At 40.0% G+C, this 24154-nt stretch overlaps 1 protein-coding gene across 3 annotated transcripts in view; it reads left to right on the top strand.

Annotated features, from left to right (window-relative positions):
- The window catches only part of ZCCHC2 (zinc finger CCHC-type containing 2), a 59203-nt gene extending 38895 nt beyond the window's left edge, over nucleotides 1–20308 (top strand). The window contains exons 9-15 of one of the 3 annotated variants that reach the window (XR_005212185.1): nucleotides 2246–2381; nucleotides 3494–3558; nucleotides 3955–4049; nucleotides 8153–8296; nucleotides 11571–13064; nucleotides 14015–14155; nucleotides 19179–20308. Coding sequence is in view for 2 of the 3 variants with exons in the window: in XM_037805872.1 (XP_037661800.1) it covers nucleotides 2246–2381; nucleotides 3494–3558; nucleotides 3955–4049; nucleotides 8153–8296; nucleotides 11571–13064; nucleotides 14015–14082 (2002 nt within the window). In the remaining variant the exon portion in view is untranslated. Of the gene's footprint in view, nucleotides 1–2245; nucleotides 2382–3493; nucleotides 3559–3954; nucleotides 4050–8152; nucleotides 8297–11570; nucleotides 13065–14014; nucleotides 16125–19178 lie in introns of those variants that run through there. The other 2 variants (XM_037805873.1, XM_037805872.1) reach the window with 2 other exon arrangements.
- The last annotated feature ends 3846 nt before the right edge of the window (nucleotides 20309–24154 follow it).

Below are 24154 nucleotides of genomic sequence, written 5' to 3'. Positions count from 1 at the left end.
CTTTGTTCTTTTTCAAGATGGCTTTTGTATTTGGGGTTCCTTACCTTTTCATATAAATCTGATGATTGCCTTTTCCATTTCTGCAAAGAAAGCTGTTGGAATTTTGATTGGGATTGTGTTAAATCTCTGAATTGCTTTGGGCAGAATTGTCATCTTCACAATATTTACTTTTCCAATCCATGAACACAGAATGCCATTCTATTTATTTAGGTCTTCTGTGATTTCTTTTAGCAATATTTTGCAGATTTCTGTGTAAAAGTCCTTAATATACTTGGTTAGATTTATTCCTAGATATATTCTTTTAGTTGCTATTGTAAATGGAATTTTTAATTTCTTCCAATTGTTCATTATTACTGTATAGAAACAGTGATTTTGTATCTTGTCATTTTGCTGAATTCACTTATTAGCTTTGGTGACTTTGTCATGGATTTTTCAGGATTTTTTGTATATAGGATCATATCATCTGCAAATAGAGAAAGTTTTACTTCTTCCTTTCCATGGATGCCTTTCATGTCTTTTTCTTACCTAATTGCTTTGGCTAGAACTTCCAGTACAATGTTGGATAACAATGGTGACAGTGCACATCCTTGTCTTATTCCTGATATCAGAGGGAAAGCTTTCGATCTTTCACCATTAAGTGTTATGTTAACTATGGGTTTTTCATATGTTCCCTTTATGATGTTGAGCATGTTTCCTTCTATTCTAGTATTCTGAGTATTTTTGTCAAGAAGGGATGCTGGATCTTGTCGAATGCTTTTTCTGCATCAATTGAGATGAGCGTGTGTTTTTTTCCTTTGTTTTATTAATGTAATTTATTATATTAACTGTTTTTCTTTAAGTTAAACCACCCTTGCATACCTGGGATAAATCCCACTTGATCATGGCGTATAATTCTTTTAATGTGCTGTTGGATTCAGTTTGCTGTTATTACAGATACTGGTCTGTAATTTGTTTTTCTGTGGTTTCTTTATCTGGCTTGGGTATGAGGGTGATGTTGACTTTGTAGAATGAGTTAGGGAGTGTTCCTTGTCTTCAGTTTTTTGGAAGCGTTTGGGCAGGATTGGCATTAATACTTCTTGGAATGTTTGGTAAAATTCCCCTGTGAACCCATCTGGTCCTGGGCTTTTCTTTTTTGGGAGGTGTTTTATTATTGATTGAATTTCTTTACTAGTTACTGCTTTGTTGAGATCTTCTGTTTCTTCTTGAGTCAGTGTAAGTAGTTTGTGTGTTTCTAGGAATTTGTCCATTTCATCTGTGTTGTCTAATTTGTTGGCATACAGTTATTCATAGTATCTTCTTGTCGTCTTTCTTATTTCTGTGGAGTCAGTAGTAATGTCCCCTTTTTCATTTCTGTTTTTAAGTTATTTGTGTCTCCTTTTTTTCCTTGTCAGTCTACCAAAAGGTTTGTCAATTTTATTGCTCTTTTCAAAGAACCAGCTTTTGGTGTCGTTGATTCTATTTTGGTTTTTCTATTTTATTTTATTTTTTTATTCTCTGTTTCATGTATCTCCACTCTAATCATTGTTATTTCTTTCCTTCTCCTCACTTTGGGTTTAGTTTGCTCTTCTTTTTTCTAGGTCCTCCTGTTTTAAGGGGAGGTCTCTGATTTGAGGTCTTTCTTCTTCCTTTATAATGTAAGCATTTAGAGCTATACATCTCTCTTTCAGCACTGCCTTTGCTGCATCCCATAAGTGTTGGTATGTTATGTTTTCATTTTAATTAGCCTCAGGATATGTTCTGATTTCCCTTGTGATTTCTTCTTTGACTGCATTGGTTGTTTAAGGGTATGTTGTTTAATTTTCACAAATTTGTGAATTTTCCATTTCTCTCTCTGTTACTGAGTTTCATTTGGTTTTTAGTCATATTATCTGATCCCTTCATTTGTCTGGTTATATGCAGTACTTAGTACAGAGATTCTCTCAAGATTTGGAGTTACACAAGTCTCTCTATTCCCCACTGTAAAGTGGTACAAGATGGCCATAGCATAGAGTCTAAAAGCAGAACTACATTTGTTATTACTCCCTTTAGAGGCAGTGTTAATTATTAAATAGACAAAGTAGATGTGTACTGGTTTATTTTCCATAATATACATTTTTTTTTCTTTAGAACTTTATCTAGCATACTATAGAAAACTTAAATGCTGAGGAAAGTGTTACTATAGCTTCTTCGTTGTGTGATATAACAGGATAGATTATGGAGGACACATTTTCATACTTTAAAGACATGCACACTTTTCCTTTGATAGCACTATTGGTACAAGTTGTTCTCCATTGGATGGGCTGGCTTTGCAGTGTTCTGAACAGAATGGAATCGTGGATTGGAGGAAGCAGAGCTGCACCGCCATGCAGCACCCAGAGCACTGTGGGACCTTAGCTAACCAGGTACAGGGTATTTTTATGTTTTTTTGCCAAATAGTTAAAGCATTACTACTCTATAAGAAAACTGAGTTCTGTAAGCATTCTGCCAGCTGATATATCTGGCAGAAAGAAATGAAGGCATAATAAATTATTAGACTTAAACTTAACTGGTATATATGTTCTAAGCTCCTCTGAGAACTGAAGAAGCATATTTAGGTTACTTTGTTCATGTAAAATTTGTATACTTTAAGACACCTGAAATGTTTATTCTAACTGGGAGTACATAAAATTGTTAGGCCACATTTTCTTGCTTTTGGAGTCATTGTTTACATTTCAGACACTGTCTTGCTATCTGTTGGTGATGTGAATTTTGAAACTGACCTTCATGAGTAGTTGGGCCAATTTACTGGCACTCATGAATGTCACAGGAAACATTTGCTTTCTTATGAACTGGGCATAATCAGATAGCAGAATGCTCTCAAATAGGTCTAGTGTAGTCCAGCAGTACCACAGGTATGAGGAAGAAGTATTGCAGGTATGCAAAGAACCTTCTTCCTCTCTCTAGAAAACAGAATTGTTACCCTAATTGTATCTCTGGCTAGCACTCAGATCCGGTGTTAACCTGTCCTGGAATGCGTTTTTACAGAGTAAACCATTAAAGCATTGAGAAACAGTAAGTTGTCTCAGTCATACTTACTTATAGCCTATTTTCAAAACCCATCTGATTATACTTTTTACCCTTCTACTCTAATGCCTATACCTTTTCTTCTTAGAGTTAGTAAAAACATGTTTTGTCAGTTTTACCAACCTGAACTTTTTGAGAATTCTAGTAAACTAAAAGAAATACCAGTTGCTTTTTTACATTTTATTTTGTGGTCAGAAGAAAGAATACAGGTTCGTTAAAAAAGCAAACCAGGAAATAAATACTTGTCTGATGATGAATATTAAGTATTTGTCACAGATGAGGCAAATTTTAATGGTACAGGTAGATGATTTCAAAAATAGGTTGGAAATCAAAATTGATAAGTATATACAACTGGGAAGGTGGCATTTTAACGTTTGACATCAGAACAAGAGAATACCTGCGTGATTATTATGGTTTAGCTTTAGTCTGCTCTTTTTATTCTTTCTACCAGCATTCAGCTGAAAAATGGAGCTTATCTTCAATAAATAAGAAGAAAGGAAAGCCACAAATAGAAAAGTAGGTCCAATTTAATGTTTCCATTATCAGATTGGTAAGGAAAGATAACATGCAGTATTTGAATAGGTGTGTTTAGCTTATATGATACAAGTAGTATTTTTGCATTAGCTTTCATTATATTTTTACTTCTGGGCTTTACTTTTTAAATTCATAAAATCAGCATGTACAGATGATAAAATTAAAGCTAATGTCAAACAGTATATTTACTTCAAAGGTGGAAAACTTTCAGAACTGTACAGTAAGAGGGGTAAATGTTAACGTTCAGATTATACCTTACTGAAATTATTTTCTTTAATTATAAAAAAAATTTGAGGGGGATTTTGTTAATATTGTACTTACTGGGCTGCATAGCAGACTCCATGAAAATTGTGGGTAACTTGTATATATTTGGTTTAGGGAGAAAATTAAGAAAACTGACAACAGATTGAATAGTAGAATAAATGGCATTAGGCTCTCCACTGCTCAGCATGCCCATGGTGGTGCCATAAAAGGTAAGGGAGATTGTTTTTCTTTCAGTTACCTCTCACCCTCAAATATTCAGCACGATGCTTATTTTATTAGGTGGCATCAAGCTGTCATGTCAAGTTCTTATTTTATACTTTTACGTTGCATTAATGTAAAGTAAGAGCTGACTTAAACAATTCTTAAATGTTAGTGGAGTTAATGTAAGGGATATAATTCAGTCCTGGAGGTAAACATTTCCTTTGCCACAGTTATGTTGACCTACCTTCTCCCTTCTTTTGGCAGCAGTGGTCTCCTAACTTGTTTCCCTTCCACACCAGTCTCTGCTCTGGAGCGCAGCTTCAGAGGACACGGAAGACCTCCTCCACGTCCTGCAGGGCACCGTGGTGGGAGCCAGCAGATGTGTTTATGGAAGCCATAATTTAGAATGTTCTTGACTTTTTTTGTGATTTAATAACTGTCCTTTGTAGAGTTTTATGGGGTTTAGGGGAATTCATATCCTCAACATTTTGTTGTACAAGGTTTGTGTGGTTTCCATTTACCCACCATTATTTTGAGGTCCCTTTATTTTTAAGTCCAAGATTTTTGTTCATATGGCTGAGAATGCTCCTTCTACTGGTTCATTGATTGCGTGTCTGTGTTTTTTGTTTTTTGTTTTTTTTAACCTTTTACTACCAATAGTAAAGCTATAAAGATATAAAAGATATGAAGAGAGAAAAGCTCACGAACATTCTCTAGAAGAATGTTTTGTCCGTGTGTCTGCCTTATAATTTGTCAGATGATTTCACCCATAAGGATTTTTATTTGGATTTTATTCAAATGTTAGTAGTTTTGATGTGGTATAAATAACCAGAATATATTTTTTAAATGGAGTGTATTTTCAGTAGATATTTGTATGAAGAGACTGACTATTGATGAAAGAAAATGGTTACTTTTTTTTTTTTTTTTATGTCTGTCTCCACTTTTATTCACGGTCATATTGGAGGGCATAATGAGTACACCAAGAAAGTAAAACAAGAGAAGATCCAAAAGGAATATGAATTGGAAAAAAAAAAAAGCCTACTATTTTTGTTCATAGCAAACCCCATAGAACCTACAAATAAATTATCAGCATTAATATTTAGCAAAGTTGCCAATTACAAAATAGCTAAACATGTTAATTGCATTCTTAAATACTAGCAACAATTATAAATACATACTGTTTATAATAGCAAACCTGACCCCTAAAAAAGACATCTAGAAATAATTCAAACAAAATATGTGCAACTCTTTTATGAATTAAAGTATAAAACATTATTGAAAGACACTAAGAATATCTAAATAAATGGAGAAATACACCTTTTTTATGCCTAGAAAAATTCAATGCTCTAATGCTTTTTGTGTTTTTTTTTTTTTTTTTTGGTAGAACATCATAAGAGCTTTTTATTTTGCCTTTCTCCATTTCTCACACGTAAACAATACTATTATATTACCTTTCTTTGTAAAAGTAAGTTTTAGAAGCTTCTTAGAGTATGCAACTCTTTTATCTTAGTTATTTCATTAATGGTTTTATCTATTACATTAAGACTCAGTAGAAAAAAATTAGAATTTGAAGTATTACTGAGTTAGTCAATTTTATTGAAATATATTCACATACCATACAGTCATCCAAAGTGTACAGTTGTTCACAGTATCATCATACAGTTGTACATTCATCCGCTCAGTTTTTGTACATTTTAATTACTCCAAAAAGTAAAAGTAAAAATAAGAATGAAAACAAAATTAAAAAGGAACACTTAAACCATACCCCCTCTTCCCCCACTATTACTCATTAACTTTTTTCCCCCATTTTTCTACTCATCTGTCCATACACTGGATCACTTTATGTTGTCATTCAGTTTCCCTGAGACCCTGGTCATATTTTTCCATTCTTTTCCCTGTCTGTTATTTTGTATGTAGGATTTCAGATGTCCTGTCCTCTAGTTCAGTAATCCTTCCTTCTGCCTTTTCAAATCTGCTATTGTATCTCTCCATTGTGTTTTTCGTCTCTTCTGTTGTGTCTTTCATTCCCACAAGTTCTGCCATTTGTTTTTTCAAACTTATGAATTCTTCTCTATTGTCCCAGTATCTTCTTTATATTCCTCATCTCATTTGCCACATTTTCTTTCAGCTCATTGATTTGATTTAGCATGTTTGTTTGAACATCTTTAATTAGTTGTTTCAACTCCTGTATTTCATTTGAAGTGTAAGTTTGTTCCTTTGACTGGACCATGTCTTTGTTTTTCGTAATGCAACTCGTAATTTTCTGTTGTCTAGGCATCTCATTTCCTTGATTATCCCCAGTCAGATTTTCCCAGACAGACAGGCCCAGGTCTCAGGAGGAGGGTGTAATTAGTATTAAGTTTCCCTGAGGATGAGCCCCAGAAGATTGTCAGACATCCCTGAGACTGTCAGACATCCCTGAGGATGAGCCCCAGAAGATTGTCAGACTGTGAAGCCTCTCGACTCTGCTTTTCCTCTCCTGCCCAGCAGGTGGCACTTGTCAGCCCACAGTTCTCCACTCAGAAAATGGTTACATTTTGAATCTAAAGTCATATGGGCATCTTATTGAATCAGCTGAATCATTTTTGGGAAGAAATGACATGAAAAAAAACCCATGTAACTTACATAAGTATTTAATTCCAAGAGAATATTATAACATTTCACTATCTTAGAGGTTTCCTTTGGTAATGGCAGCTAAAAGAGGGAGGAAAAAGCTAAATAAAACAAAAGGTCTCCCTGAGTGAACTTGTAGAAATACTTTATGCCAGCCTCCCTTACCTCTGATCTTTCCTCCTTCCATTTGTTTTCCACTTTGCCACACATTTGTCTCCATTAGTATAATTCAGTGCCAGGTTGTTGGGCCAGTATCGCCAGTGATAGCTCATTAGATTGTCTTCACACAGCCATCAGTGTGACGAGCACCCGTCTCCTTAGTCACATCCACAGCCTGTTGTGCCTAAGTGTACCCTGGATTACTTTCCTATAACTTGCCCATGTAACCCCTCTACCTCTCTTCTTATAACCTCGTGAGATTTTGTAGAATTTTACCTTGGCAGTTTAGTATTTTATTGCCCAAAAGGACTTAGCACCATGTGCATTCTTGCTGACTTTGTTTCTTCAGTATTCATCTAACATTTGAGTGGCTGGGCTCGGCTAGGTCACCTTTAACAATCTTAGCACTGTTACAAATTTATGCCCTTAAAAACCACAGGTTAGACAACTAAATTGCTTGTGACACAATACATGTCTTTTTCTCTAACATATTTTGCCCAACTGATTAATAATCATTACCTTTTATTGGTCCTAGCACGTTGCAATGGATGTGTTTCACTGATCTACAGTTCTTTAAGATCGCTCCAGAATCCCTTATAAGGGAATTTATACATTAAAGATGTATTGAATGCTTGCTTTTAGACAGAAGCTCTGCTGGTTGCTGGGTATACAGAAATGAATGGGCAGTTCCCTAAGTTTGGGCTGGGTATACAGAAATGAATGGGCAGTTCCCTAAGTTTGGGCCAGTGTAGAAATGCCCAATTCTAGATATACCAATAAACTCTCCTGTGCCCTAAACAGATAGAGCTATTTGATCCTAGCAGGTACTGCACCCCACACTTCACTCTTTGTCAGTGTAGGTTTGGCCTCTAGGCAGCAGGGGCTACTCAGTCTAGTAAATGGGAAGCTTTTTACCCTGATTTAAAATGCCTCATGCATAGTAATTTTAACTGAACAGGCATTTTGTCAATCAGGGCTATTTTTAAGTTCTTTCAAAGAATGAATTTTCCATCAACTCTGAGGAGTTAAAATATCTAGACTTAGAAAGTCAATCAACATGATAGTATTAGACAGACCCTTCAAAGAACCTTAACTCTGATTTCTTTCTTAGTCGGTAAGATAGACTTGGTCCTCTACACCTTTAAAAATGTATTTATCAATTATTTTTAATTATTTTATATTAAAATTGTGATTTAATGATGAATTTTCACCTAGGTCAAGGACCAGCTTTTTAGGTGATTGTAGAAAATTTTTAAAAGAATATATTTACAATGGCAACTAATTTCTAATGGTTCAATTCAGAATTATTTGAACTGTTTAACATGGTTTTTTAAAATAGGGTTGTTATTTTTAGACGTGAATTTGGACACTGGATCTGGACATGACACATGTGGAGAAACATCTTCAGAGAGTTACAGTTCTCCATCTAGCCCACGACATGATGGGAGAGAAAGCTTTGAAAGTGAAGAGGAAAAAGATAGAGGTTTGCTATTTGGTGGAGGGTGGGAAGAGGGCGGGGGGGGCATGGAAATGGAGGAGGCAAATGTGTGCTGTTCCTTAAAATCAAACTCAAACATAAGCATGTTGTGTTCCTATAACTGTCATTAATGATTTTAAATTTCATTGGTATAAAGAGTGTCTTACAAACCGTTGCTTTAGCAGTTCTTGCAATGTTGATTTTACAAAACGTCACTGCATATGAAATTAAATAGACTGAGTCATTACGGAGTGTAGTCTGTTGTTAGGTGCATATGTTTCTAATCGTTAATGTCTTCCTGAAGGATTGACCCATTTATCATGATAAAATACCCTTCTTTGTCTCTAATAACAATTTTTGTCTTAAAGTCTATTTTGTCAGATAATAGTTTTGCTGCTCCAGCTCTCTTTGGGGTACTTTTTACATGGTAACTTCTTTTTCATTGTTTTACTTTAAACCTATTTGTGTCTTTGAATCTAAAGTGTGTCTCTTGTAGCAGCATATAGTTGGATCATATTTTAAATTCATTTTCCTAATCTCTGCCATTTGATTGGTGTGCTTTATCTCTACATGTTATGTGATTACTGGTAAGGTAGGATTTACATCTGCTGTTTTGCTATTTTTCTGTGTGTTTATGTCTTCACTTCCTCTTTGTGCAGAGCTTCAAAGTCAGCCAGAGAGGTGAGAGCGTAGGGCCACGCTGGGTCTTTCCTGGGCATGCACACTGCCCTGTGCGTGAGTGTGGCTTTCTAGACTCCCTGGAATGTCTTGGAGCTTTTCAGAGCCCCCTATGGACAACTCATTCTCTAGTTTTTCCTTTCAAGTTTTTTGGTCAGCTTCTTGGTACCCCAACTTGTTAAACAATTTCTTGTTTATGGCAAATGCTTCCAGATAGAGCTGTTCACATAGAGTGAGCCCTGAGTCAGGTCACAAATAAAGACAAACCCTGAGAATGGAGCTTTTTTAGCAAGCTGCTTGACCTATCAAATAGTGAGAGTTCTTTGAAGATAGGGAGGGCTTTGGGGAGCTCCAACCCCTACTTCTCTTGGTGGCTGCTAGGCTGCTGGTTTTCAGCTACTGTAGTTGCAGTACTGTTTTCAGGGCTGCCTCAAAGCTGGAGCTAGGAGAATGGGATTCGTGCAAATTAAAACACCGCAAGCCTCATTTTCTTATCTAGATTCAGCAGTTTTTCTTGAATAAACACTCTTTGGATTGTCTGGCTAATTTCCAGAGTTTCAAAAAAGTTGTCTTTCACAGTTTTTGCCAGTGTTCTCATGGTTTCTATGGCATAGATTTTTGGAGCTCCTTACTATCCACCATTCAGGAAGTTAGAGCTCGAAAATGTGTATGTTGAAGGAGGGTGTAGTTCTTTACACGATAAGAGCATCCAGTTGGTAACCCTTTGGTTAGAAGGTATGTCGTGCTGGTGGGCAATATCAAATTCTTTGTCTTGGGTCACCTTTCCGTAGTGATCCCTAGAGCTCAGCATTCTTTTCTCACGTGCAGCCTGCGGGAACCAAGCTTTGGTGCTGTGGCTGCAGTGCTGATGCAGCACATGTAATTCACGTCCGTCTTTATAGTCAAAACAAAGGTAACCTGTGACTCTGCGCCTAAGTCCACTCTGCACGTCTGGTCTGCAGTTTCCTTCTGAGAGAAAAAAATGAAAGCAGCCTCTCACAGAAGTGTTACGAAGGCTGAATGGGGGTGTTTGTATGCATTTCCCTGAAGAGACAAGCTTTGAGTATGTTTCATCTCACAGGTTATGCTTGATTCTATGTGATGCACAAATAATCCAGTGGCCCTTTAGCTAATAACAGTGCAGGTTTGGCCTCCAGGTCACAATTGTTGAGTACAACTGCACACTCGGGAACTTTGTAACAGCCCTTTCCTGTCATCAGTTGGCGTGAGTTGGCGGGTCTATATGGAGGAACTTGCCCTTTTATCAAATAGGCTTGGCTGTTAAGTGGCTAAATGAGCCTTCCCTAAACAGATGACTCATTTAGGGCTCTCTAAAACCAGCTAAAATATCCACTTTGGTAGAGGGCTTTAGTCATTTTTGGAATGTTGAGTGCATGAAAAGGTGTCTTTGAAAGGCATGTGCTTTTTCATTCTTGTTGATTGTAGTAGTGGGTTTCATTGTTGTTCTGAGACTTTGATTTTCAAAATCAAAGTGAAAAGGATGATACCTATTTCTGAATAGCTAGATAAGTACTTACAATGTTCAGAAAAGCTTTTGGGACCATTTAAAATCATGGGGTTATTTGCTATGACTTAAGATTTAACAAAGTTTAGTTTAAAGCCCAGTTTAGTTGGTCATCTGAAAAATGTTCTAGCTTCTTTTGGAATTAAATGTTTATTTTTGACTTTGTATTGGTATAATGGTATATATATAATGCCTTAAATGAATTTCTAAATTTTTGATACTTTTTGTTTTGTAAAATTTAGCCAGAAACATCCCCAATTCTTAATCCATTAGGGGAAGTTTATCCTAGACTCATTCGTTCATTAATTAAATCTCTTCTCTGTAATCGAAAATAGTTGAATTAATAAAAGTGTTGACATTCAATAAGTAGATTTTATTTGACCTTTCTCCACAAAGACTAGTCTGATTAGTTTTTAGTGTTCTGTTTCAAAAAATTTTAACATCTGAAACTGAATATAGCCAATTATTACCTTAATAAATATAAACATTTTAAGTACACAGTATAATTCAACTAGTATTTATAAAGCTGTTCTAGCACACTGGTTTTTATGACTGTGTAACAGGAGTTTTAAATTTTAAATTTCCCTTGTTGAAATATTTAAAAATAAGAATATTTATTTATTACTTTCTAAAAAATTCTTCCCTTCCCTAGCTCTAGATTTTGGTTAAATATAGTCCCGATTTTAACATACTTAAATTGTATCATTTATCTGAGACAAATACAAAGAACCTGGATTTGTCTAGCCTAAAATTGATTAAAGCTAAAGGTATCTAATACTTTCCCCAGCAATAAGGTGGTGTTAAATAAATCATTTCATTTTATACGTGCTTCATTCAGTCTCCAGATAACCTTGTAATGTGTTTTGTTTTTATCTTCCCATATATTTTCAAATAAAGCTGGATATGATGGTGATCTATGGAAAGCCAAAAGTTAAAAATGGTCATGTTGGACAGGCATGTAACATGGTAGAGGGACATATGTATCCCGGTTCCAAACTTCAGAGTTAATTTTGATAGACTTAAGTTTTATTTCTAGAAAGAAAGGTGTTAATATCTATTTACATTTGTTTCTCTTAGATACAGACAGCAATTCTGAGGACTCTGGGAATCCACCTACAACCAGGTTTACAAGTTATGGTTCTGTCAACCAGACTGTCACTGTCAAGCCACCTGTTCAAATTGCTTCATTAGGAAACGAGAACGGAAGCCTTTTAGAGGATCCCTTAAACTCGCCCAAGTATCAGCATATTTCTTTTATGCCAACTTTACACTGTGTCATGCACAATGGTGCCCAGAAGTCTGAGGTTGTTGTACCTTCACCCAAATCTGCTGAAGGCAAAACAATAGGAATGCTTGTTCCTAGTCCTGTTGCTCTTTCTGCAATAAGGGAGTCCACAAATTCAGCCCCTGTAGGAATACTCGCACCAACGGCTTCTACTGGCGAGTCTGAAAAGCACCTCGAATTACTGGCTTCCCCTTTACCAATTCCATCAACTTTCCTTCCCCACAGTGGCACCCCTGCTTTGCATCTCACAATTCAGAGGCTGAAGGTAGCACCGCCACAAGGATCTTCTGAGAGTTGCACAGTTAATGTCCCCCAGCAACCAGCCGGGAGTCTGAACATCGGATCACCAAACACTGCCTTTATTCCTGTCCATAACCCAGGTAGTTTTCCAGGATCTCCCGCTGCTACCACGGATCCCATCACAAAATCTGTATCCCAAGTGGTAGGACTAAATCAAATGGTGCCTCAAATGGAGGGAAACGCAGGGACAATCCCTCAGCCTACCAATGTGAAGGTAGTTCTTCCATCAGCTGGCCTCTCAGCTGCACAGCCACCAGCTTCCTACACTTTACCGGGCTCTCCCCTTGCTGCCAGTGCATTACCCAACCAGAATTCCAACGTGCTAAACACAGCGGCCACTTCCACTCAGTCCCCGAGTGCGGGCCTCAGTCAGGTCCAGGCCACGGTTCCTCCCGCAGTTCCTACCCACACCCCAGGCCCTGCCCCCTGCCCCAGCCCTGCGTTGACACACAGTACTGCACAGAGTGACAGCACGTCTTACATCAGTGCTGTGGGAAATACGAACACTAATGGGACAATATTGCCACCCCAGCAGATGGGCTCAGGTCCGTGTGGTTCTTGCGGGCGAAGGTGCAGCTGTGGGACCAATGGAAACCTTCAGCTAAACAGTTACTATTACCCTAATCCAATGCCCGGACCAGTGTACCGAGTCCCGTCATTCTTTACTCTGCCATCCATTTGCAATGGCAGCTACCTCAACCAAGCACATCAGAGCAATGGAAACCAACTTCCTTTTTTTCTGCCTCAGACTCCATATGCAAATGGACTGATGCATGACCCAGTCATGGGGAGCCAAGCCAACTATGGCATGCAACAGATGGCAGGATTTGGGAGATTCTATCCTGTATATCCAGCACCCAGTGTAGTTGCCAACACCAATGGTTCGGGGCCCAAGAAGAATGGGAATGTTTCATGTTACAATTGTGGTGTGAGCGGGCACTATGCACAGGACTGTAAGCAGTCGTCCATGGAGGCCAACCAGCAAGGTAATCCCGATAGCTCCCAGAGGACTTGCTTTTGAGCTGACCCATTTCTCCTTCCCTTCTCGATCACGGGGACTCTGTTGTAGCAGAAAGTTCTGTGTGTTCTTTTATGTGTGTTGTGTTTTCAGTGACAAATCACAAAATGCAAGCTTAAAAACCTAGTATAGTCTTAGGTCACACAAAGCACAAGGAAGTTTGGGGGGAGTCAGTTTCCAGTAAAGAATAAACTATAAAGGCACTTTCAAAGAATATAATGGGAATTTGCATTCTATAATGTCAAATCTCTTGCTTGTGGCACTTTTTTTAAAAGCTACAATCCTGTTTCATATAGTAAGCAAAATTTTTAAATACTGAAAAAATAGGAAGTAATCTAGTCAGCCAACACGTAAGGTTTTTAGACACTATTTAGTGTAACTATGCATAACTCACTGGCCTCATGTGTATTCCCCCATACTGCCCCTTTCCCTCCCAGCAGATATTTAAAAAAAAAAAAAGATCCAAGATTCAGTTGCATTTTACAAGAACAGTATTTAAGCACTGGTTTGGGGGTAAGGGAATTTGAACTAAATTTAATATTCTTATCCGAAAGAACAAGAAAGTGCTCGTAATAGTATGAGTAGGAGACCAAATTCAGTGGTAACCACAAACTTTTCCCTTTCACTTGCATTTGGCTTTTGTCATTTTGCCAAATCCTACCCAGAAAAAGAAGTCTTGAATTGGGAGTCTGTTTACTTGGCATTTTTAAAGGAAGATCGAGTTTGATAGCTTTAGGTTGAACTTAAAGCACAAACTTCATATTGCCTTTTTAAAGTAATTTTATTTACCATTTGTAATCATACTTAAGTGCTGAGGAAGGTGCCTTCTGAGGAGCATGCCCATTTGATATCTTGTAGTGGTTTGTGATACATTTAACTGTAAGCAGTGACTTAGCGGTTCTGTCTTTCCCGTTTTAGGCACTTACAGACTGAGATACGCACCTCCCCTCCCCCCTTCTAGTGATACGTTGGATTCTGCAGACTGAAACAAGTAAAGCCTCCTTAACACACTGAAGTGGGGGCGAGTTACGGTGGGGTGTGGAGGGGAGGAAAGGAAAGGTATTTTGTTGTTTGTTTTTTTTTGTCTTTACATTTCCTAGATTTCTATGCAGTTGGGGCTTTTCACTTCTCTTGTCCCAATGTCCAAAACAAAAGAAGAATGCATTGCTTTTGAGCCTCTGGTCTCCTGGTTCAACAACAGGCTTATATGTATGATACATGTAATTTAAACATCCAAACAAACTGTCAAAAGGAAAATGTTGTGTGCTTTTTGTTTTCTTGTTACACTGAATACTTGCTGTGTGCAATGTTTACTGAATCTTTAAAACTGTGTATTTGACCTTTTTTTTACAACACTGGTGACAGTCATATGGTTTTGAAAAAAAGGAACTTGGCTTCTTCCCCAGCTTTTCTCACTTTGACCCCAAACTCCCACTTTTCCCCCCCACCCTCATTTTCCCCACTGCCTGTGGAGTGATTGATTGACAGTGTCCTTGTCCACACATTGTAAACTGCTCTGCATATAAACTGAGGGTAAAATGTTTTTCACCTTAATGTTAAGGGAGAAATCAGATTCCCCAAATAGTGTGTATATATGTAATAACAGCATCATACAAATACATATATGCAGCGCTTGTTGTCCAAGTAAAAATTAAAATAAGTGGGAGAGAGAGGAAGAAGTAAAACCATATGAAACTGAAAAAAATATATATGAAATGGACAAAAAGCTTTTTCTTAAAAACAAAAACAAACCAAACTTTTTACTTCCATCATACTTTTTTAGCCTGTTGCTACAGAGAGACACAAAGTGAACAAACTGGTATGACTGTTGTTCTCTTGTGTGTTTGTGCTTGTAATGAAAGTCGACAGCCAATTTTCTTGTGGTCTACTACTGTGTCACAGTGAAAGAGACACTACTTTGGGTAAAGATTTCTCTTCTCCTGTACCAACTGTTACAGTGTTATGTTGTGTTTGAAATGTATATGGTTTATTTCAATCGGAACAGAAGCTGTGGGTTTCTACAAAAAGTCAGGTATTTGTTCCCTAACCTGTGTCTCGAAGCAAAGTCACTTTTGTAACAGTTTACCACTAGGCTTGATGATAATGTGAAAGACTGAATTCCGAGTGGGTTAAGATGGTATTAATCATGTCAGTGTCATGTCACTAAGTTTAATGCTGCTGTAAAAGAAGTTTTTTAAAGCCAATCTATGGACTAAATTGCTTCCAGGTGATTTTTGATTTCCTAAAGTGCACTGAGGTTATCTGGAAGATTGGGTGTATTTTTCTCTGACTGCTGCTTTCAACAGCAGTGAACAACTACCACTGTATAGTCGTAGGTCTAAGGGGTTCGGGTGGGGGGAGGGGGTGGCTACCTTTGTTTTCCCATTCCTCAGAACAGAGCAGAAACGATAGATTTGTTCGGTGGAGTATGGCTGGTGTGCAGCGGAGGAACTTAAGTATCCAGTCTTGGGTCAGAAGCCTGGCACATTGCTAGACAAAAGGAGAAAAGCTTGAAGGAAAAAGAAGCTAAATTTAATGCTTCATAGGTAGGATTTATATTTATAGCATCAATGTACATTTTGAAACTTTCTTTCAGAAGTGGGAGTTATGGGGAAGGGAAAAGGGGGGTGGGTATGAAGGGGTAGATGAAAGCTTTAATTTAAAAAGAAAAAGTTTGAGTAAAGGAAATTATTTTGATTAAATATATTTTATTTGATCTGGGTATTTTTGGACCACATTATTAAATTAATTGTTAAGCTGCAGTTGAGTTGTTCAAGTGAGAGTTTGATAAGCCACGTATGAACGCATTGTGAATCACTTGCCAGTTGTACTTTATGGAGCTTATTTTATGATTTAAAATACTGTACTGTACATAGGAGGTATGTTACCTTCTCCTTATTTGTATGTTTACCATATACTTTGATATTTGAAATGTTATGTACTGGAAAGGCCACTTATATTTCTAGAACAGATTGGATTTTATGCAACCTTTTTTCCTTGAATTAACAGCAATAAAAAAAAATGAAAAACAGCTTAAGCATTGTGCTTCATTGCAAATTTTGTAAAAGTGAAGGATAGGAGGACATGGTGCATGGTGATTTTTTTTTTTTTTTTTTAAAGGAATCAACCCATATCCCTGCTTATGTGCTAATGGGTGGTGAATCCCAAAGTTCTCTACCATCTGGGTGTTCTTCAGTTTTTCCCCAGGTAACCTTAGCATAGGTCATCTGTGTGACCTCAGAAGAAGGGAGACTGCGATTCTTTGTTGGTGGACACACTGTTCCCCCCAGCACAGGGCTTATGTTTCTGGTTGAGGCCCTCACAGAAAGTTTAAGGGGCCTGATTGACTCTCAAATCTGTTCTTTTATCAGCCAGGCAACTATCTCAGTATGATATTTAAAGTTTTATTTCTTTGGTTTTGTCCTCCTCAATCCAGTCTCAGGTCAAGGTTTTTAAACGAGCAGTAACGTATGAGAGCCTAGGAGAGGTCCTGTGGAAGCCTCCAGGGATGGGCGTGTTCTCTGGTGATGGGATGACTGGTGTGTTGTTCTGCCCGAGCCCTGTGGAAGTGCCCAGTCCTTAGCCCAGGAATGGACACTTGGAAGGATTCGAGTTCTCAGGGCATTGGATTCTTGTCTGAAGCCAGCTAAGAATCCAGTTGGCCACTGGGATTGTTTGCAGTGTACCAGCTTTTCCCTGACATAGTATCTGAGTTACAGACCTACCTTCCAAATGAACTGGAACATCTCCAATACCAGTATTACTGTGCTCCTTACCTATTTACTCACCCTCTTTCCTTCCCGCACCATACCAAGGCAACCACTCCTAAGTATAATTATTCCCTTGCTTTTTTGTTTTCCCATACTACATATCCCCCAAAAATATACAGTTTTTGGTTTTCTTGATTTTTATAAAAATGGTGTCATACTTTAATGTTTTTGTAAGTCTCCTGGATTGTGTGTGCAAGAGTTCTCTAGGATATTCTGTATCTAGGAGTGGAATTGCTGGTTTGTAGGAATGCAAATATGCAGTTTTCCAAGATAGTGCCGTGTTGTTTTCCGGGTGGTTTACGGTCACACCAGCAGTATACAAGGTCTCCTCGGTCCACATCCTTACAGGTTCCACTGATGACCTGATAGCACGAGGGGAGGCTAGGCATGCTCCTGCAAGACTTGAAGGGCACAGCGAGACTCACGGCCCCTGTGAGGGGATGCATTTGAGGCAGGAAAGTGTGTCAGGAAAGGCACTGGGGGGGACATGACAGGGTGTGCAGGGGAAGGGGGATGCACAAATACAGTTGTAGTGGAGGGAACATTTCAGAGTTACGAGATTTATGGTTCAACAGATAAAAATAGGGTCAGACAGGAGATTTTGGAGTTACTTGAATGGAAAAGGAAGGTTATCAAGTTTTAAATAGAGGAGGAACATGTTGACTGTGGTATTTGAGGAAATCGTTGTATGGCCTAGGAAAGAAAGCTGGATGTCCAGAGGTTGTTGAGGCGATTGAAGTAATCTGGGGTGAGGCAGTGAGGGCCTGGACTTGGGTTGGCAAGTGGGGAGAACTGACTGGAGGTGCCGATTTAGAAAACAATGCGAGAGACAAGGAGAAGGAACCTTGGGCCTCTGAGCTTTGTTTTCCCTAGACGTAAAATGAGACTGTTAGTTTTAAGTGACAGCTATGAGAATTAAATAATACATGAGAAAGGTCCAACATAATGAAATAGCACTTAGACGGCACCCAAGTATTAATTGAATTCAATTTGATCGACAGAAGTGTTATGCTGTTTGAAGAGAATGGAAAATGTGCAAGAGAAGTTGGCTGAGAGTGAAGGAGATGGTTCTTCTGGGTGGTAAGGCACCTGGCAGACATAGTTCCTCGTTAGATTAAGATCAGTCAGTTCACTTCTATCCACTGATGAAAGACATGGACTATTTCTTGCCCTCAAAGATTTAATCTAATTGGAGAGCTTATCAGTTAATGGCAGATAGGGTCTCCGTGCACATGGGCTGAGTTGTGCAGTACTAATGATTGCATCTCAAAGTAAGTTTGCTACAAGGCAAAATCCATTATTTTTTCATGTAAGTGGTAAAAATATATTTTTTTAGAATGTTCTAAAGAGTTTAAAAGCACAGTATAAAATATTAAAAAAAAATACAGGTGGCCTATAATTGTTATGCATACCATTCACTTCAGCTTGGAAGAGACCTTTTTTCAGTTCTACATGCAGATTACAAAAGCCTTCTAAGGTTAAGGCAGTGAAACCAATGGAGGCAAGCAGTGGTAGTAGTTCAACTCCATAACTTTTCCATAATTTCATCTCAAAAGAATATAAAAAGTGCCTACCCTCCCCACCCCCAATCCCACAAAAAGGGCTCATTTCTTTTCAGTGAAATGAGATTTGAGGTGTGGGGGAGGAAGTGAGGAAATGGGGTGCCTTGACTCTAAACAAGTCACTGCATCCTTGGACCTTCCCTTCTTGAGGGGTGAGACCTGCTGTGCCAGGAGTGAGCGGCTCACAGTCATGTACAGTCTCGTGCGGGGTGGTTCCCCCAACTGCAGTTCTGCAGACCCTGCAGCCTCCCCGTGCAGAGGCAGGCTGTGGTGTGCAGCCTTGGCTTCTCACGAAACCATTAGCACGGTGGCTTGCACAGTTTGCATTCCTAAGGTCAATCCAGCATCATTTTGTCACTGCTTATAGATCACAGTTATTGGGCCTATAAATGCAAAAATAACTTTTCTTTGCCACTTCTCAGAGAAAGCTACCTCATTTAAAAATGTTTTCCTCTTTTGAAAAATGTAAGCCCTCTAGATTGGGGCATGGGTAAACACTGCCTGAACTTTTTGCGTGTATGCAAATGTTTATCAATCTTGGAAGCAAGATTGATAAACATTAGGCTTTAGGTTTCCTCTTTTGCCTGTTCTGCATGTGAACCAGGGCGCTCTCCTTCATGCAGTCACACCTCCATCGGCTCTGACTGCAAGCCTCGCGCACCTGGAGCTACTTTTAAATTTTGGGATTGAGAGGCAGGGTGAGGTGGGAGGTCGGTGGTTCCTGATTGTTTTTCCTTTTTCCTCTGGCAGCTCCAATTCGATTGCTATAAAAGGTGGTCTCAGCCAGCCTCTTACCAAAAGAAGTTGCTCAGTGGGAAGCAATGCCACCTGGTGGGAGATGAGGACAATGCAAGCAAGCAGATGTTACTTCCTACTGACCTAATTTAGAGAACATTAACGTAAGAGAGAAAACATGCGGTATTGTAAGCCTGGGCCCAGAACCTTAAAGAATGCAGGCAGCTGGCCATAAAAGTAATTCTAAGAGTCTCCTCTTTCAGCCATTGAGAACAAAGTTTGCATATAATCAGCCTTGAACATATTTATGGTCATTTACAGTTCCCCTTGCATTTGCACATCACACGTTTGAAGGGTACGAGATCTTTATCCCTATTTTACAGATTAGGAACTCAAGGTTCAGAGAGGTTAAGTGCACAGACGTGTCAGTGATGAAGCCCAGGCCCCAGTTTGCCATGAATGCTCACTTCCTTGCACTGCTCTCTGCCACTTCCCCCAGGTGCTTCTACTCCAAACCCAGGGCAGTGACTTTACAACTGCACAAATCCATAGGAACCCTGCAGCTAAGAAGTGCCGTGGCCTCGGGCCCCTAAGAGAGGATGGGCGGGGCCGGGGAAGGCCTGGACAGGTGCCCTGCCCTAGATGATCTGTGCGTCTTCTGTGTGTGTGTTGAAGGATCTGAGGACTTGGGATGGAGAAAAGTTTCCAGAGATGGGAAGTCCCAGGACCTTTAGAACTGAGCTTTAAGCATTTGGCTGCCTCCGACAAATTCAAGGAGTATCAGCTCTTTCCTGTCTCAGAAGGCTTTAAATATGCACAGACGTTCCTCTGTTGGAACACTGCATTTTGCCTTGCAAAGGTTTTTATTATGCCCTTTATCTCATCATAAATCAAACCAAGAGTTTACTCCGTTAGCTTTTAGACTTTTGGGAAATTAAGAAATGAAGCAGCAGGGCAAGCAGAGAGGACGTGTGTCTCTGCTGATATTTTTGAAGCTCTGGCATGGCCATGGAGATGGTCCCGGCCACTCCCTCCACCCTCACCACCACCCACAGCAATCTGAAGGCAGGAACTGTGACAATCACACCCACCCCCAGAAAGCCCCTCTACGTGCTAAGATGCCCACCAAAGAAGATGCCCACCTTTATTCTTATCTAAAAGCTGGCTGGATGATCAGTAAGGGGTGGTGGACACTGAACTAAATGATATAAAAGGTGCCTTTCTGCTCCAAATATTCATGATGTGAAGCTTAATTTTTCACCTTAAATAATTATGATTATAAAGGTTTCTAATTCTTTTACACTAACCTTTGGATCAGTTGATCTGCAGTCCTTATTCGGTGTTATCAGGAACACAAGCCCCACACTGTGCCTGTGGGAAGGAAAATGTTCCCCAGGTCCTTGGGTGAGAGCTGAGAGAGAAGGCTCCTTTAGGCCGCCAGTCACCAGGTGGCAGCATCAACATACTTCCAGCTGCACATTGCCCTGGGCTCCAGAGCAGTTTCTGGCCCCCCTCCTTATCCTCAAAATCTCTAGGCCCTTCTCTGCTTGTATTTATAAAGTTTTTACCTGTGGGGGCCTCTAAGTCAAGAAACAAAGCTCATGCTGAGTCTTGTGCCAAAGGACAGAGGGCTGGACGTGGGTGGCAAACTGGCAACTTCTGCCCAGGGTTAGCAAACTGCAGCCCGCAAGCTAAAGAGAATGATTTTTACATTTAAATTGTTGAATAACAAAAAAAATCCATAACATGGGAAAATTACATAACATTCAAATTTCATTGTCCCCAAATAAAGTTCTTTTGGAACATAGCTACATTCAGTCATCTGTGTACTGTCCACGGCTGCTTTTGCCCCACAACAGCAAAGTTGGGTAGTCAGGACAGAGACCGTATAACCCTGAAAACCTAAAATATTCACTCTAGCCCTTTACAGAAAAAGTCTGCCCACCTCTGACATACCAGCATTATCTATACAAAGATGCACTTTCCATTATCTTTAAGGTCCTGATGTTCTGTCAGACTAAGAATCACACTCTGTCTTTTTGGTGCTGTTTTCTTAGCATAATCAAATAGCATCTGGTGCTTGGGAGGTTAGTAGCACTTGCACAGATTTGCTAAGTAATTTAGCAAACATTTACCGACAACTTGCAGTGAGCCAGGCTGGGAGCTCAGAGTCTAGTGAGGGGCATAATAACCACAATATAGCAAAGAGAAGAAGGACCATGGAGAATGGAGACATGAACTCTGCCTGGAGAGAACTGGGGAAAGATTTTCAAAGGGTCCAATGTTTTAGTTGGGTCAAGGAGGAAGAATTTCCTTAGTGATGAGGTGAGAGATGGCAAAGATAACGGCATAATCAGCAAGGTGTTTCAGAAAAATAATGTGGAATGTGCTGGGTGGGGAGATGAGGCACAAGGCAGTGCTCACAAGCGCTGCGGGGCAACCGGCAGAGCAAGGGCTGGGCGGGGCTCCCGGGGTGTGGAGGAGGCCACTGCACAGAAGGAAGAGCAGGGGGTAGTTGCAGGGCGGCCCAAAGCCAAGGCGGGAAGCAGGAGAGGAAGTAGGCTTAAAAGGGGTGGGTTGCAAGAGTGACATCTTGTAGGCCAGTGTTTCTCAACTTGAGGTCCTTAGGTCACCTGCAGCAGAATCACCTGAAGGGCTTAAATCAAAATACTTTACTCAACAAGCAGACCTATAGAACTGAAGTCTCAAATGTTTTTCAAGTTCCATGCAAAGATTTTATGTTGACATCACTGCCCTTGCTAACTCAACAGCCTCTTTGGGGCTTTCCGTTCTCCTTCTCTATCCCTCTCCCAACACGCCCATCTCTTGGATGCCTGTGGGAAGGTGCCCGTGTCTCCTCCCACTGTCAGGAGTTGGTCCTGCACTTGCATTCATTCCCTCCCTGAAGTCCCCGGCCATGCGCTCCCCCAGCAGCTCCTCGGACCTGCTCCCAAAGACCCTGTTGCCCCCACCCCTGCCTCCTCAAGCCTCCACTCTTCCCAGCTCTTGTCTCTGTTCCCAGCTGCCAGGGCCTTGGGTGAGGAAGGGCTTTGCCCCAGGAGGCCCAAACCTCATCTATGAGTCACTAATAGATCTCTGATAACTCCTCAAACACACCGGGGACAGAAGAGGCTTCCCAAGGCCCCCAGAGGAGTTGGTTCCTTTACAGGGTGTGAGACTGAGGCAGCAAGCTACACTGCATATGCAGCAGCAGAGGCGTACAGGAAAACTTCACTTGAACTTGACTAATTTGGACAGAAATATGAAAAGGTAAGTGGCTGAAATCTGCCTTTCACCACTGATGGGGGTTGGAGGGAGAGGGAGGGCAGTTTGCAAAACAAAGGAGCATAAATTTGATTTTAGGGGGAATGTTTAAACCACTAGGCCAAGCAATTTCCAAACACTTTGGAAGATATATTTACTAACAAATAAGTGATAACTGCAATTCTGAATGCATCAGGTTCCTGCACAACTTTTTAATCACAGTTGTAAATTTTTCTTAAAGGCAGCGTAATAGGTGGTTATCAGCATAAACTAAGTTTGAACCCTGTTCTAGTTTGCCAATGCTGCCGGAATGCAAAACACCAGAAATGGACTGGCTTTTATAAAGGGGGTTTATTTGGTTACACAGTTACAGTCTTAAGGCCATAAAGTGTCCAAGGTAACACATCAGCAATCGGGTACCCTCACTGGAGGATGGCCAATGGTGTCTGGAAAACCTCTATTAGCTGGGAAGGCATGTGGCTGGCATCTGCTCCGAAGTTCTGGTTTCAAAATGGCTTTCTCCCAGAACATTCCTCTCTAGGCTGCAGTTCCTCAAAAATGTCACTCTTAGTTGCACTTGGGATATTTGTCCTCTCTCAGCTTCTCTGGAGCAACAGTCTGCTTTCAATGGCCGTCTTCAAACTGTCTCTCATCTGCAGTTCCTGTGCTTTCTTCAAAGTGTCCCTCTTGGCTGTGGCTCCTCTTCAAAATGTCACTCTCAGCTGCACTGAATTCCTTCTCTTTGTCAGCTCATTTATATGGCTTCAATGATTTAATTTAGACCCACCCTGAATGGGTGGGGCAACACCTCCATGAAAATTATCCAATCAGAGTCATCACCCACAGTTGGGTGGGGCACATCTCCATGGAAACACTCAAAGAATTACAATCTAATTAACACTGATATGTCTGCCCACACAAGATTACATCAAAGAACATGGCTTTTTCTGGGGGACATAATATATACAAACCAGTACAAACCCTAAGGCTGCCACTCATGAACTGGGGGGCATCAAACAAGTTCCTTTACTTCTGCGCCTCAGTTCCCTCACCTGTAAAATAAAGATTACAATACTAGCTATCTCATAGGGCTGGTGTGAGGGTTAATAAGATAATACATTTAAACGTGGTGCCTGGCATTCAGGGAGCACTATCAAGTTGTTCCTTTAAAAATGTTTTCTTCATTTGTTCAAAACCTGCCTTCCTATTTTAGGGCCTGCCAAAATTAGGATTGTCTCTCTTCTTTGGCTTAGACTGTGCTTTGCTCTTTTTATTGAAATGACATGGGAATGTGGAGACACCCAGGGACAGGAACTAGGCAGAGGACTTCACTCTGTGTTTAATCTTAGCATTGCCAAGCGGTCTCCCGTTGGGCCTTGCAGTGCACTCAGCAATGTGCCTAAGGTGGGATTCCTCTGTGGCTGCAAAGGTCCAAACCCAGAGCCCACCAGGTTTGCTTGGTGGTGGGGGAGGATACTGAGGATTTCCAAGTCCCTCCTTGTAGGGACAACCAGGCACAATGATGGCTGGGTCACTGCTGACCTCTTTTCCTACCTGCCCAGGAGACAGAAATTGTGAGCCTGCAGCCATGTCCCCTCTGAACTTCCTTTGGCCTTATTTGGGACACAGGGGCCTAGATTCCTCCCCAATGTGTTTATAGCGACATGACTATTAAAAGAACAAATAAGTTTCTAAACTCAAACAGAGGGTTGCAGGTGTTGCCTTTT

This window comes from Choloepus didactylus, chromosome 16 (genome assembly GCF_015220235.1).
Source record: "Choloepus didactylus isolate mChoDid1 chromosome 16, mChoDid1.pri, whole genome shotgun sequence".
In the NCBI taxonomy this organism is placed as follows: Eukaryota; Metazoa; Chordata; class Mammalia; order Pilosa; family Megalonychidae; genus Choloepus; species Choloepus didactylus.
The sequence above is the reverse complement of the archived record's forward strand: the minus strand, read 5'-3'. Positions and strand labels throughout refer to the sequence as shown.